Genomic DNA, 15,608 nt, shown 5'->3' on the forward strand with positions numbered 1-15,608 from the left:
CACACACTGGGCTGGCCAGATGTGCTTTGTTTCTCTGCCCCATCTCCGGAGTTCTGGGTGAGTGCCTCACTGAGATGCAGAAGTCTCAGCCTCTTAGAGGAGAGAGCCCGAGGGCATGTTTGAGTTTGAGCTCAGCCTTTGGGAGCCACCCCCTTTCCCCTCCCCACAGGTGGGAACACAGCAACCAGAAGCTGGGACTTTTCCAATGACAATGGCCTCTGTTGGAATGGCTGAAAAGGGGGCTTTTGCAGACTACTCTGTCAGGACAATATAGGGTAGTAGAAAGATTACTAGAAATGAAGGTGGAAGAAGACCTGGGTTCAAGTACTGGTTTTACTCATTGTATGACTAGTAAGTAATTTTACCTCTCAGGGTCTTAGTTTTCCATCTGTCAAAACAAGAGGGGCTAGACTAGTTCTCGAAGGTTCCTTTCAGCTTTTGGATAATTGGAGGAAGGGGCATTGAAGAATGCGTCCCATGCAGTTTGGGGCTGGAATTAGAAAGCAGGGAGGCAAAGACATGCAAAGGGAACCACAGACATGCTGCTCTAATCCTGTGCAAGACCCTGCACTGTAGGGAAAACAAGGTCTGATCTGGGCCAGGCTTTAGAACTAGAAGGAGCTTTAGAGATCATCTAATCCAATGTCCTCATTTTAGAGTTGAGAAAACTGAGATTCAGAGAGGTCAAAGCTGATTTTGAAGGCTGTGAACTGAGACACCAGACAGATGTGTATATACATGAACAGTGTATATTCATGTAAACCGAAAAGTAAGAATGAGGGTATGGCAACTGACCACTAAATGGCCAATGGACTTGATAGATTCAGCTTTTATAGAAACCTTTGATTTCTATAAAATAATTTTCTCCCCATCCTAACTTTCTTTTTGTCTAGTTTTTCTGCCATTAATTAGCTCTGTGACCTTGGGAAGGTCATTTGCCATCTCTGGGGCTCAGGTTAAGTTTTTATAATGATTTTTCAATCCATTAATAAGCATTTGTTAAGCACCTACTATGCTAGGCCCTGAGGATGAAAAAAAAATGCAATAATTACTACTCTTAAAGGGAGGCAACATGTACAATTAAAGAAGAAATACATATTAAAATAAACTCAAGGCAGTTCAAGAGGAGGACCCTAGTGAAGATCAGAAAAGGCTTGGCCTAGAAGGTGCATCTCGAAGGAAGCTGGGAATTCTCTGGGGTGAAGGTGAGGATGGAGTGTATTCTGGATAGGGAGGAGGGCCAGTACAAAGGTATGGAGATGGGAGATGATGAGCTATGTGTGACTAGACAGAGGGTAAATGATAGACAATGGTGTAAAGAGCCTGGAAAGATAGGATGGGACCAGATTGGAAAGGATTTTAAAAGCCAGAGGAGTTTATTTTTATCTGAGAAGCAAGAGGAAACCAGCAGAGTTTCAGGGGAGTGACAATCACTTTGGCAGCCTGGTGGAGAATGGAGGAGGGAGAGATCCAAGTCAGAGAGACCAATTAGCAGGCCATTGTCACAGAGTTGGGAGAAGGGATGAGAATCTGAACCAAGGTGGTGTCTGTGTGAGGGGAAAGAAGGGGACTCCTCACTTCACAGGGGAGGGAACTGAATCTAACAGTCAGCAGGTGACTCTCCCAAGGGAACATTGCAAAAGCTGATGATAGGGCCAAGATTTGAATGCTGAGTTCTGGATTCCCAGTTCAATGCTCTTTTTCCTAGGTCACAGCTGTCTCTCTAGGAGAGGCTTATTTAGTAGAGGGAAGAAATTAGGGTGTAAGATATAGTCTTATAAGAAATGCTAATTCATTAGGAGGTGGTGTGGTTAGAGTGCTGAGCCTGCAGTCAGGAAGACTCAAGTTCAAATACCTAGACATTTGTTGTGTAATCCTGGGCAAGTCATTTCATCTCTCTGCCTCAGTTTCCTCAACTGTAGAATGGAGATAATAATAGCACCTTACAAGGGTGTTGTGAGAACTAAATGAGCTAATGTTTGTAAAGTGCTCTGCAAACCTTATGATGTTGTTATTAACTAGAAAAGCAACATGATATAGTGGACAGTGTTTGTTGCCCTTGGGATTCAAATCTGGCACTAGACTCAGATTAGCTGTATGACCCTAGACAAGTCACTTTTCTGTACCTCAACCTTCATAGCTGCAGAATGAGGAGAGGGGCTCTAGGGCCCCTTCTAGCTCTTAATTCTCTGGCAATTCTAATTCTATTCTAACCACCTAAACGTATGTGGATAGTTTACAAAGCTCTTTCCCACACATTGCCATATCTGAGCCTCACCACCTATATTTCTGTTAAATAAGGAGGATTATTTCAGCCTCATAGAGGTTGGGGCAGTGGAGGGTCCTGGGAGGGAAGTGACCACCCAAGGTCATGCAGCCACCTATGGCAGAGTTGGGGCTTTAACACCAGTTGCCTTCCTTGGAGCCTGATATGCCTTCTCTTCCACAGCAGGCAGGCCCCATTAGGCAATGGCTGGGCTCCGTGTGTTGGCCTGGGTCCTGAAGTAGGTGACCGACCACACAGACTGCAGGCCTTCTCACCAAGAGACAAGTAGGTGTCTGGTAACAGTCCCCTAGCCCTGAAGGAGTGCCAGGGAGAGGAGGCAGGACCTGGGACTACTCCCTGCTGCCATCCCCAGCACCACAAGAGGCTGAGCACTGAGTGGATGCAAGCAAATGAAGGCTAATGAAGGCCTAAGTTTTATAGAGGCCTCCTTCACAGCAGTGCAAGTGTTATACTCTGCATTTTAGAGATGAGGAGGCTGAGGTCAGATAAAAGAACTGACTTATTCTCAGAGACATAAGTAGGAAATACTGCCAAGGTTTGCACCTGGGCCCAGCCTCTGGCAGGTCTGGCCATTTGTTCCACATTTGACTAGTACAAAGTCCTCTGGGGAGACAGAGAAGATTGAGGTCCTGTCCTGGCTCCTCTGGGAGTCTGTGTGGTGGCAGTGCTGCCATGCACCCAGAAAAGTTGGCTGAGTAAAACAAAGGGTAGCCCCCAGCAGAGGGAAGTATTGTAGGCTGAGGGCCAAATAAGCAGCAACTGCTCCAATGACTTCAAGAGCCCAGTGGAGGGAGATATCAATGGATTGGGATAGTGGGTGAGGGCTTCCTGGAGGAAGTGAGGTCTAAGCTGGTTTTAAAGGTTAGATAGGACTTAATTCAGTTTGGTCATTTCAGTTGTGTCTGATTCTTTCTGATCCCATTTGGGGTTTTCTTGGCAAGGATACTGGAGTAGTTTGCCATTTCCTTCTCCAGCTCATTTTACAGACAAGGAGACTGAGGCAAGCAGGATGAAGTGACTTGCCCAGGGTCATACAACTAGTAAGTGTCCGGGGGCCAGATTTGAACTGACAAAGATGAGTCTTTCTGAGTCCAGGACCAATGCTCCACCCACTACACCCATGAGTGCAGGCCCTGGATTCAGGAAGACCTGAGCCCAAATCTGGCCTCAGACATTTACTATCTGATGAGTCTTCCTGAAAGTCAGTCTTTCTAACAACAGTAAGCCTTAGACTCTCTGATGAGTCAGGAAGACCTGAATTCAAATCTGCCTTCAGATACTTAACAATTGTGTGACCCTGGGCACAAGACTGGAACGACTAAATGGGATTTAATTAAGCAGAGATTGGGGGGAGAGAAGACATTTATAGTAGGGGAATGGCCTCTATATTTAGCTCAGCCCCTGGGCTGGACACAAGGGAAAAGTATAGTTTAAAAATCCTGTAGCCTGAATGTGCTTAAAGCATCTGTTAATTCATTCAACCAGTGTTTTCTGTGTGAAAACAACACAGGTGGAACAATCAGACAAAAGACTCTGTGCAAGTGCCCCAGGGTCCTGAATCTGGTACAAAAAAAGAGGTGCCAGAGGGTTTCAGAAAAGGGGGAAAACAGCCGAGTGCTGATCAGAAGCTTTAAGGATGGAAGGGGCATCACTGAGTCCAGTCCTCATTTCACAAAGGAACTGAAGCCTAGAATTAGAAAAGGACTTGTTTTCTGCATGGTCACTCAGGAGCAAACTAACTTGAGCCCTCTGACTCCTAAGCCAGTGTTCCTAAGTTTCCTGGAAGTGGTAGCACTTAAACTGGATGTCAATGAAAGGGCACAGAAGTCAGTCAGCCAGTCAACAAGTATTTATTAAGCACTATGTGCCATGTATTATGCTAAACACGGTGGATAAAAATACTAATTCAAGGTAGTCCCTCCTGTCCTTAAGAAGAAATGATCTAATGGAGAAAAACACACAAAAAGAGTTAGAAATTGAGAGGGCAAAGAAGGGGGTGTGAACCAGGAGAGAAGAAGGCCTGGCATTCCAGTTACCATAAGGAATGGTATGTGCTGGATATGTTGAGGGAGAGTGAATCTGATCTCTCTGGTGCTGAAGCCCCAGACTCAGTTTGAATAAGTAGCTTCAGGAACAAGGGCAAAGGTTCTGAGCAGCAAAGGGTCCTAGAATTTTTTAGGTGGTCTTTTAGGTGGGTAGCATCAGAAAATGTCTAATTGCCTGGAATCAATTCCTAGTGATCAGCTCCAAATCATGCGGCTTCTTACTCTGGCCAACATCCCTCCTGCCTCTCCAGCAGAACCCCAGACTCCCCTGGAACCTCCCTGGGTTCTAAGAGGGGAATTTTCCCCTGATCTTTTCAAGAACCAGACTTTCCCTGCTTCAGACCAGAGCCCGATCACAGAACATGGAGCCTCCTTGCCAGTTCCTCATTCATGTGTGGTTTTCTTCATTAGAGGGTAACTCCTTTGAGGACAGCACATAAATGAAGAGCTGGCAAGCATAAGGGCAGGGAGACTTCATGTTCTGTAGTCAAGCTCTGGTCTGAAGCAGAGAAGTTCTGGAGGGAGTCACTATGGCCTTGTCCTCTTAGCTTCAGAAAGAGGTACCTCTGAGGCAACCCATCTCATAAGAACAGGGGTCAAAATGTCAGGCAAAAGCAGGTCTCCAAGGCCTTGGAGTATTGCCCAACTGCAGTCATGCTAGTTCTGGAGCAAAAGTAATCTTTCTGAATCTTTGATTTTTCAAGGTCTATGTAACTGAGGAAGAACAGGGAGAAACAAAGCTTTCAGAAAGAACAAGGTGTACCGGCAGAGACCTCTGGTCTTACACTCAGGTGGGTCTGGATTTAAATCTCTGATCTGTCTATCCCTTACTGGCTGTGTGACCCTGGGCAAGTCCATCACCCTGGGGTCAGTTTCCTTATCTATAAAGTGAGAATAACAATACTTCTACTACCTACTTAATGTGGTTGTTGTAGGAAAAGAACTTTTTAGATCTTAGAATGCCAACAGAAACACAAGTTATTATTAAACAGTAAAATATTATAGTAACCTCTCCTAGATCCAAAATTCAGTGAGGATAGGTTTGAAGAAAAGATTACTGAGCAGACAAAACGGCTGTCCCAAAATCCACCCAGTAAACCTCTCAAGGACTCTCTCAAAACGTGGCTTCTCCTAATTTACAACAATTTTATGAAGTCTGATGAAGTCTTTTCCCTGCCTATGTGGCAAATTGGAAGTAGAAAATCAGAGAAATGATGAGGGAAGAACACAGATCCTAGGCAGATATGGAGAGTGCAAACTGGGGGCCAGAAAATTCTTCATTCAACTTCTGCCCAAGACAAGTATGTAACCATGGCAAGTAATTTAATCTCTCTGAGCCTCAGTTTCCTCATCTATAAATTATAATACTTGAATTATATTCTTAGAGTTGTTGTGAGCTCAAATTAGGCCCTACCATGTCAACCCTTTTCTCAATAAACTTTAGTGGCTCCCCATTACCTCTAGGTTCAAATAAATACGTTTGGTTTGGGCATTCAAAGCCTTCCATATAATCCCCCCCCCTTCCCCCCCCCACACATTTTCTGCTTTCTGACACCTTCCTCCCCAGCATGTACTCTTTCACACAGTGACATCGGTCTCCTGTCTACTCCACAAACAAGACACTCCGTTTTTCAGCTCTAAGCATTTTCTCTGGCTGTCCCCTGTGCCTGGATCTCTCTCTTCCTCATCGCCATATACTAGCCTCCCTGGCTTCCTTTAAGTTTCAACTAAAACCTCATTTTCTACAGAAAGCCTTTCTTAAACCCTCTTAATTCTAGTGCTTTCCTTCTGTTAATTATTTCCTACTTAGATAGATTGTTGGTACATATCTGTTGTTTCCTCCATTAGACTAAGAACTCTTTGAGGGCAGGGACTTATCTTTGCCTCTTTTTGCATTTCCCAGAACTTAGCACAGAAGATAATAGGCTCTGTGCTGAAGTGAGATCATATATACATAACTATCATTATTAGCAGTATTATTAATAAGGGAGATACAACTCCTCACAAAGCCCAGTTGCTTGGGGCCCATTTTAATAGAGGCAAGCAGTCTTTAAACTTAAAAAATCTGAGTCTATCATTGTATTATTGCCCAGTATAATCACTAATGTTGGATAATAACTTATGTTCTCAGTGGTGACCCTGAGAATCTCCAAGAAAGGTTACTCTGCATATAGTATGTACTTAAAGTTTGTTGAATTCAAGAAACTATATTTACATGGGGCATCCTTTGTATAAGAAAATAAGCATGAGATAGTAAGATTTCAAAGCACAATTGCAAAAAGAGAATGTGTAGGTGGCTCAAAGGGGTCAGCAGAGCCCTTCTCCTCTCTCTCTCCAGTTCTGGAAGATAGAGGCTTCCCTCTATTGTGACTCTGCGAGGTGACCCAACTAGGTAAGGCCACCTAGAAATCAAGCAAGTTTAGAGGACGTCAGTCATCACAGGAGTGATTACCAGCAGGATAAGGGTTCTTTGTGGCCTCTGGGTGAGCATGGAGCAAAGAGAGAAGCTGTTTGGGGTAGGACAGAAAAACATCCAAATTCGGTTTACCCAGACTCCTATGGAAGCTGGCAACTGTTAATAAATGGTGCTGATAACAACAAGTTGCCATCTGTGCTCGGTTTCTGAGACTCCTCACCGCATTCTGATTAGATGCCTGCTCAATCATATTTATTTAGCTTAAGAAACTTCACTTCTATTACACATGCTCCAATGTGGCTGATTAAGAAAAACAAGCCTCCAATGTTAATACCAAAAAGCACCCTGGAGAATCAGTATTAATGCTGCAGATAAAATGAGAGAGAATCAAAGCAGTATGTCTTGTAGGGGGGCTTGGCTGCCTCTCAGCTCATTTCTGCAAGCTTGGGAAAACTTCCCAAGAGGCCTGGAGGCAATGGCTGCAACAACGGGGCTGCAGGGCCTGTAAATCCCCTGCTCCCATTTCCACAGTAGGATATTGTAGGGAATACATAACTGATGAGTTCAGATCATAGACTAAGCAAGTACAAATCCCAGTGCAAGTCTCCTTAATTCCATGTAGGAAAAAACTTGTCCCCCAGAATGAACTCTAAACTTAAGCCCGCAGTTAACGGGTTCACAGCCTTTTCAGGTGGGGAAGAGTAAAATCAGGGAAACATGCAGCTCTTACCTGCTGACTTCTTGGACATTGTTGGTCCTGGCTGCTTCCAGCAGGGCAGCTTCTGAAGGAAGACAAAGATGGCCAAGGTTATAGATGCAGGCTAGGGCACACACCTGGAGCTATTCTAACACCTGTCCTCATACTGTTATAAAGAGGCTCTACACAGGCTTATAATACCCAACTTCTTAAGCTCAGTTTTCAAAGCCAAGCAGGACCATTCCTTTTCTGCCTGTCTCCAACTTCCAGAATTAAGGCAGAAGCTAGAGGAAGAGTAGTATCGGATGACAAAAGCCTGAGCTGACTGGGCAGGCTCTTTTAGAATATCCTGAACCAGCCCTATGGAGGAAAATGGCACCCGTAAGGAAAGGCTCTCTTACATACTCTTGAACCCACACAATGTCTGGGTGCTTGATGAGCTGCCTCAGTTGTTAGGCCATTAGCTGAATGGCAACTGGGCTGCTGGCTCCATCTTGTGGCTAAAAGGAGAAACTGCAGAATCCTGAAAAGACTTTCAAAGATGGATGGTCCCAATCAATTCACCACAAATTGGAATTTCAGGTTCTCTGGGTGCTGGGAAGTCAGAGTCCATTTAGCCAAAGGACCACAAGTTTTAGAGATGGAAGGGACTAAAGATCATCTTGCACAGAACCTGAGGGCCAGGGAAGGGAAAAGGATTGTACCCAAGGTATCACTGCTTATTAAATGGCAGACCCAGGACAAGGAACCTAGCTCACTGACTGAATCCATAATTTCCCCCAATACTTTTATTTTGCAAATGGGTACTTTTACTTTGCAAATGGGGAAACTGAGGTACGGGGAGGAAAAACAACTTGATTTGCCATGTAACAAGTAAATGAGGCAGTTCAGTGGCACAGCAGAATGCTGGGGTGGAATCAAGAGGCTCTGGGTTCAAATCTGGTCTTAGACACTTCTTAGTCGTGTGACCTTGCCTTTCTGTCTTAATTAAGAGTTGTTACTGGGGCAGCTGGGTAGCTCAGTGGATTGAGAGTCAGGCCTAGAGACGGAGGTCCTAGGTTCAAAGCTGGCCTCAGACACTTCCCAGCCATGTGACCTTGGGCAAGTCACTTGACCCTCATTGCCCACCCTTACCACTCTTCTGCCTTGGAGCCAATACACAGAAGTTAAGGGTTAAAAAAAAAAAGTTATTACTAAGACAGAAAGGGTTAAAGGGGGAAAAAAGTCAATAGGGGTTTGTTTTTTCTAATCTCCAGTGTCTTGCAGAGAGTAAATGCACACTGAATCAGATCCCTGCTAACTGTCCCTGATGGGAAGACAGGAAGAAAAATTAGTTCTGCCTAGAAGAGCTCCCAGATTGGGTGGGGAGATAAAATTATACATGTAGACAACTAAGTGCTTAGTATCTAGTTCATTGTGGGCTCACAGAGTTGGGGAAGGTTCCCTGGAAAAGACTGGACATGAGAGGAGCCCTGAAGGACAAGAAAGATTCCAATAGAACATGGAAGAACTGCTACACAAAGACTACAAAGCCCCAAGGACAGAGGCAGAGAAAGGTAGGTAAGTGTGGGTCATATAGGAATCAGGGGTACTTGGACTCTCAGAGAATTTAATAGTAAAAATCCAAAGGTGAGGTGTGATGAGGCAAGGGTTGTTATAAGGCAGGGAGATTCGTCCTCAGTCCTAAAGGTCTAGACCCATGTTGGCGAACCTATGGCATGTGTGCTAGAGCATGCTGGAGGGGGCTGTTCCCTCACCCCTCTTCACATATGCCTAAGGACATTTCTCATATGACCTGCCCCTCTGTCCAGCAGCCAATGGGAGCACTTCCTTCCTTGCGTTTGGGGTAAAGGGGCAGCTCGAATGAGGGTTGTAATTTGGGCACTCATTATCTAAAAAGTTCACCATCACTGGTCTAGACCCTTCGAGGACACCTCATAAGTCAATAAACATCTATTAAATTCTACTGTGTACCACTTCCACCTCTTGCTACTGAGACACAGTGGAGGTGAATCTTTGTCCTTCTGTTGAGTATCTAAAGTTTGGAAGAGGTCTGCTGGGATTGATGTCCCAAGTCCTTCAGAATTACTGGTAACCCTAAATGTCCTGCCTGTGGGGCTACTATGGCTACAGGCTACATGGAAATTCTGTTGACACTCCTCTTCCCCATCTTAGAAAATAGTAAGTGTTGGTTCCAAGGCATCTAGGAATTGTCTGAGGGCAGATGTGAATCCAGGACTCCCATCTCTGAGCCTCTCTATCCACTAAGCCACTTAGCTTCTTCACAGATAAGCCCTTTGAGACAGTATCAGTTCCTCCCAGCTCCTTGGGCCCCACTGAAGAGTTCAAGTCCCAAGCCCTTCTTCAAAAGACTGTAGTCATCTCCTTGACACATGGTCAATCCTTTTTCTACAGTCTGGCTCTGGCCTCGCTCAAGTCCAAGAACCTTTTAGGGCTCTCTATAGCCCTGAGGGTCTAGAATGCTTGAAGCTCTCCATGGTCTGGCCCTAAATGGTTTTTCCAGTCTCCCAAGTTCCCTGATACAATGCTTCCATTCATCAATTTTCCTACTAGTCTCTAAACATGATGAATACATTTCTGCCTTTCCCAGCCCTTTATCTATGACATCATGCCTCTTCCAATATTCCTTTTTCAAACTCAAGTCCCTCCTTCATAAAACCCTTTACAACTATCCTGCCTCACAAAGATCCTTTGCTAGGTCTTCTTGGTGTTAGTCTTGTCTCTCCAGCAAATCCATAAACTCTTGGAGGGTAAGGAATTTGCATTCTCCTTTCTGAGTTATTCCCTTTTTATATAACTAAGTATATTTTTGGTACTCAATGAATATCTTTTTTTAAAAACCCTGAGCTTCCATGACTTGCCCAGGGTCAAACAGGTAGGAAGCATCCAAGGCCACATTTGAATGCAGGACCTCCCCCATCTCCAGGTCTGATTCTCTATCCAATGAACCAACCAGCTGCTCCCTCAATGAACTCTTGAGTTGTATTTGCTGGGTCAGTAGTCCCAAACTCCTAAGTAGATTTAAGAAATCCTAAGAGTGACCATATAGCTTTAGGGCTCAGACTGACCATCTGACTAGGTGAGAGTTAAGAAGAATGCTTGCTTAAGGGGGCCAAAAAGTATTTGGTGCTGTGGCTTGGATCTATATGGGGGACTATGGTGGATCTTCTTGGCCCCAAAACTGGCTCTGATAATACTATGTCTTCAGGAATTTTATAACTTTGGTGCTGGTACCATCTCCTTAATATATTTCACAACATCTAATTTGAATGTTTAAAGAGTTTTCGTGGCTAAAAAAATCCATCTCTTGTAGAAATAAGCTTCTCTGACCTTAGTGAGGCTGGTCTTTAGACAAGATACACTCAAAAATTCCCCTCTGAAGGGCTCAGGCTTCCTGAGTCAGTAGGGCCAGCTAGAGTTTATATTCCAAAGGCAGTCCTCACAACCTAGGGTCACTACCACAACACAATGAGGTATCAGATGAAGTCTTTCTTAGGGAAAAAAAATCATGATGGGAAAGCAAAGGATTAGGAATTAGGAATCCTGGTTTTTCCACCACATGGAAATGTGAAAGAGCAATATACTCTCTGAAACTATTTCTGTCTTTATTATAAAAGAAAGAAACCCAGTTTACATTTCTATCACACCACAGATGACAAAGTGCCTTTCCTACAACAATATTGTAAGATAGAAGGAAACTGGGAGCTTGCCCCACGTCACAGTAAACCAATCTAATCCAACTCAGGTGTTCTTTTTCATATCACAGCTATTTCTTAAATCTCTGAGATGGAATGGTCAGCAAGTCATCCTTTTTCTAAGTTCTGGGCTTCCCTTCCTCAGCCTCCGTGACAGGGTCTGCTTGAATACCTCCAGGGACAAGAAGCTCACTATATAACTCAAAAGTCAGGGCTATAACACGTCTGTCAGCCCCCCCAAGTCCCAGTGCCAGAAGCCAGGCGTGGATCCCTGTATCCTCCTTTTTAGTCCCTGGACAGCTTCCCTGACAGGTTCTGCTTGAATACCTCCAATGACAGGCAGCTAGCTCACTCTCTGGAAAGGTTGCCAAGTGTATACAAATGACAAGGCTGGCGCTTAGACCCCGGGTCTCTCGCCTCCCCAAGCCCCAGTGCCAGAAGCCAGGAGGTTGAGCCCTGACCCTCCAACCCCCCACTCAGGCAGGACAGAGGCTGCTGGATAATCACCCTTATTAGCGGGGCTCTTGCTGTAGCAATGAGCAACCAGCGCAGACGCCAAGGCCCACATGCCCAGTTTGGCCGCGTTCGGGGCTCCACTCCAGCGGCCTGACCAGGGGTTTTCTTCGGGGCCGGAAAGGCGCCCCCACGTGGCCGCCTCGATGCCCTGCTGCTGCCCGTTCCAGCTCCTCCAGGAGACCTTTCCGACATACTGAGGCTGCGCCAAGGACCGCCACCCGGCGGCCGCTCTCAGATACTGCGTCTCCCTGCAGCTCGCAGCGGTCCCGCTTTGGCTCGAGGAGGCCCCGCGGGCCCTGGGCTGCCGGGTCCGGAGGAGCCGCAGGAGGATCCCCGGTGCCGACGCTGTCCTTCTCCACACCAGGGACCCCAGCATCATGATGTCGGCTACGCCAACCCCGCGCTCCCAGTGCCAGCGCCGGCCACGGCGAGGGTAGAGACCAACATGGCGGCCGCGGCGCTTTCTTACATGACGCCCACGGGGGTGGGGCGCGCAAGGTCCCATGGGAGTTGTAGTCCACTTCCAGGCGGGTTACGTAGTCAGCGTTGGCAAGGAAACTACATTTCACAGAAGGTCACGGCCTTAGAGTAATAATGGGGGCGCACCCATGGAGGCCCGAGGCGTGCCGGGAGTTGGAGTTCTGTTGGAGATGAGGCAAGCTAGGGAAAGAGGAGTCCAGAATGGAGCTACCTCCTGGAAGTTTGGAGCCATGAGTTCGAGTCCCAGGTCTGCAAGGATAGTCCAGTGTTCCCCCGTTTTTCTTAATAAATATTTACAGGGAATCTAAGTCAGTGTACGTCAAACAAAGGCCTCTGACCTGACTTATTCAAGGACTCTATACTCCTCTTTCCATCTTGTGCTCCAATCTTTTAAACTCTGGAATCTGCTCAGAAGAATTGCTAAATATTCAATTGTGTGAGTACTGAACTGAAATCAACAAAGCCTACAAATCAGGTTTTGATCGATTTTGTTGATTGTCTATATTTTTAAAAATGTTAGAGGTATTAATGCAGATTAAACTTTAAAGTGTATTGTGTGTTTTTTTTTTCCTTTCCTGGAGGGCCTAGTCACTGGCTCACCCTGCCTCTGATCCAAGCTAGGAGTCCACTCAGACTTGTGACTTGCATACTCAGATATTCCCTGCCAGGTGCCAGGAAACATCAAGCTCCAACCCACCTCTAGGTTTCAGTGGGTTGAATAAGATCAGGGTTCTTAATCTTTTAACCAAGGACTCCTTTGGCAATCTGGTGAAACCTATGACCCTTTCTCAGAAGGCTTAAAATACCAAGGGTTACCAAGAAAACCAAATATATTGAAATAATTATAAAAATATTAAAAATAAAAACTCAGAAATCCCAAATTACTTAACTTCTGCTCTAGAGAGTTTCTAAGGTCACTTCTTGCATTCAGTTCAATGATAGGATTTCTTTTTATAAAGCCTTATGGTAGACATGAGAGCTGTCCAAAGTTTAGATGAATTTATTAAATTTAGATAATGTCCCTGGCCTCATGGAGTTTACAATTTAATACAGGGGATTGTATCACAAACATTTCAACACTTCTATGGTTCTGTGTGATCTCGCACATGTGAGTACAGCCTGTGTGAGCAAAATGAAGTCACACTTGAAGCATGCCAAATTTTTTTTTTGTTTCTTTCTGTACTGCCACAGCTTTCATTCTTTAGAGGGATATCTTAACTAGATCTTGTACTTCATAAATTTTTGTTGGCTACTTGACTGGGAAAAAACTACAGAACTGTTAAATAGTCAGAAAAGCCACTCTTTAATTAAGGAAAGAGGTATAAGACTGAGTTAGGCCTCTACCCAGAGCTGCCTGCCACATACCTACACAGAGTCTGAGGATTAAACTCTGGATGCTCTGGTCCCTTACACCTGGGAAAGCCAACAGTGCTAGACGGGACAATTTCAAGGAGCTTAAAAACCTTTCTAGGGGAATGTGGGAACTGAGGATGAGAGGGGTAGTTGATTGACTTTACAATGGTAACAAAGTCAAATAAGGAGTTTCAGACAGGAATAACAGTGAGGAGTTAATGCTTTACTATGGACCCGGAAGGGAAAGACCCAGCCAACCTTGGTAAAGGATTTTGGCCTAAGGGGAGAAACCTCTGGGACCAAAGAGATACAGATTGAGATTAGGCCTCCAAGACTAAATTCCTTTGTTAGTTAGTTAACGCCCATTGTTAGTCTGGGAGTGGTGAAGTTGGACTTTCTCTCTGGGAGGAATTCTATTGTGACAAGGTCCAACCTGGGGCTTTCACCTTCAAGCTAAATAATCTGGGGGTCATTAAATCTTTCTAGGCTGCAAGTTTGGGGGCTTCTAGATTCCATGTGGACAGAAAGAAGGCCAGAAAATTTCAGAAAAAAACAAACCTATTATGGTTACGACCAAATTAAAGTCAATATGCATATCTGTTGGGTTGAGGCAACTAGGTGGAGCAATGCATAGAACTTTGGACCTGAAGCCAAAAAAGACCTAAATTCAAACTCCCCCTCAGAGACTTATTAGCTATGGGATTTGAACAACTCATTTAACCTCTGTTTGCCTCAATTAATACATCTGTAAAATGGTGATAATATCACTCATCTCGCTGGGTTTTTGTGAGGATTGAATCCAACAAATCCAATCCAATAAATATTTATTAAGCACTGAGCTAAATGCTATGGATACAATTAATACAAAGAAGGTGTTTGCCCTCAAGGAGTTTACAATCTGGATGGGGGATGGGAATAACATACACAAAAAAGGCAGGAAAGGAGGGGAAACTAATGGTACCCGAAGCCTCCTGTTCCCTAGGACTGCAGATGAAGCATAGAGTAAACAAAAAAGTCCAGTTTCTGTGTTCAATAAAGGAAGAATTTGGTACTCTACCCTCTAGCCCTCCAATCCGAGGGGAGAAGAAGCTGAAGGAGGTGGTGTCAGTCCAGGCTCCAGTTAGTAGAATGGTGCTCAGATTAGAGGTGATTATAGCTTCTCCTTGGAAGGGTTTCATGGAGTTGAAATCAGCCAGGACAGCAGATGAAAAGTGGAGAGATACTATGGAGCCTGGCATGTAGTAGACACAGAGTAATGTCTTCACTTGCACGTGAATTGGATTGAAGTGAGGTAGAGCTGCTGTACACAGATGCCATCCTCACTCTCTCTTCCAGAGCCATCTAAGTCCCCAGCGGTAAGACAAAAGCCAAGGCGACTGGTCGACTGGTGATGGCACAGGATGCACTAGATGGCTTTGGCGTCTTTGATATTTGACCCCTCTCTGATTTCTCCACAGCACCTAATTCAGTCCTCTTTGTGGCCATTGGAACATGTCGTTTTCATTCTTCCATTCTTCCAGGGGAAGACTTCATATGGTTGGGGTAGACATCGCCCTAACTCTCCAATGGGTTTAAAGCCTCTTGGGGTTACCCTCAACCTGCTCAAGCCCATTGCTCAGACACTTTTACCAGTGTTGGCTGCTTCTTGGAACCACAGGTATGAACCGGGGGAAGGTGAACACCAAAGGTCAATGAGCCACCCTAAAGGGGGCTTAGCAATCCCTCACATGTAGTCCTCCGTAAATACCCCATAACACCCCGCATAGCAACCTGGCACATACTGGACATTATATAAGTGCTCATTCCCTTCCCTTTCCCTAATGATTGGAAGGTAATGCAAATGGGCCCACAGTAACTTGTAATCTATTTTTGTTTCATTTTCCTTATTCATTTTCCTTATATTCTTGTTTATCAAATGAGATAATATTTGGAAAGTGTTTCTACAGGGCCTGGCACACAGTAGGTGCTTAAAAAATGTTTTTTCCCTTCCCTCGACTACCTTTTTGTCAGTGTTGAATCAGTTGGCTGTGTAGTTTAGATCATGGCTTGTTAGAGCAAAGAGGCAAATTAGCGCCAAAGTAGAAGAGGTAAAATAAGA

At 45.0% G+C, this 15,608-nt stretch overlaps 1 protein-coding gene across 3 annotated transcripts in view; it reads right to left on the bottom strand.

Moving 5' to 3' along the window:
* Positions 1-12,117, bottom strand: part of CLPB (caseinolytic mitochondrial matrix peptidase chaperone subunit B) — a 201,286-nt gene extending 189,169 nt beyond the window's left edge. Inside the window, exons 1-2 of one of the 3 annotated variants that reach the window (XM_044668108.1) lie at positions 11,669-12,117; positions 7,479-7,530 (exon numbers count right to left, since the gene is read on the bottom strand). In XM_044668108.1, the coding sequence (XP_044524043.1) occupies positions 7,479-7,530; positions 11,669-12,056 (440 nt within the window). In that variant the 5' untranslated portion in view covers positions 12,057-12,117. The remainder of the gene's footprint in view (positions 1-7,478; positions 7,531-11,668) is intronic. The other 2 variants (XM_044668109.1, XM_044668110.1) reach the window with 2 other exon arrangements.
* Between the last annotated feature and the right edge of the window lie 3,491 nt (positions 12,118-15,608).

This window comes from Gracilinanus agilis, chromosome 3, assembly GCF_016433145.1.
Source record: "Gracilinanus agilis isolate LMUSP501 chromosome 3, AgileGrace, whole genome shotgun sequence".
NCBI lineage: Eukaryota > Metazoa > Chordata > Mammalia > Didelphimorphia > Didelphidae > Gracilinanus > Gracilinanus agilis.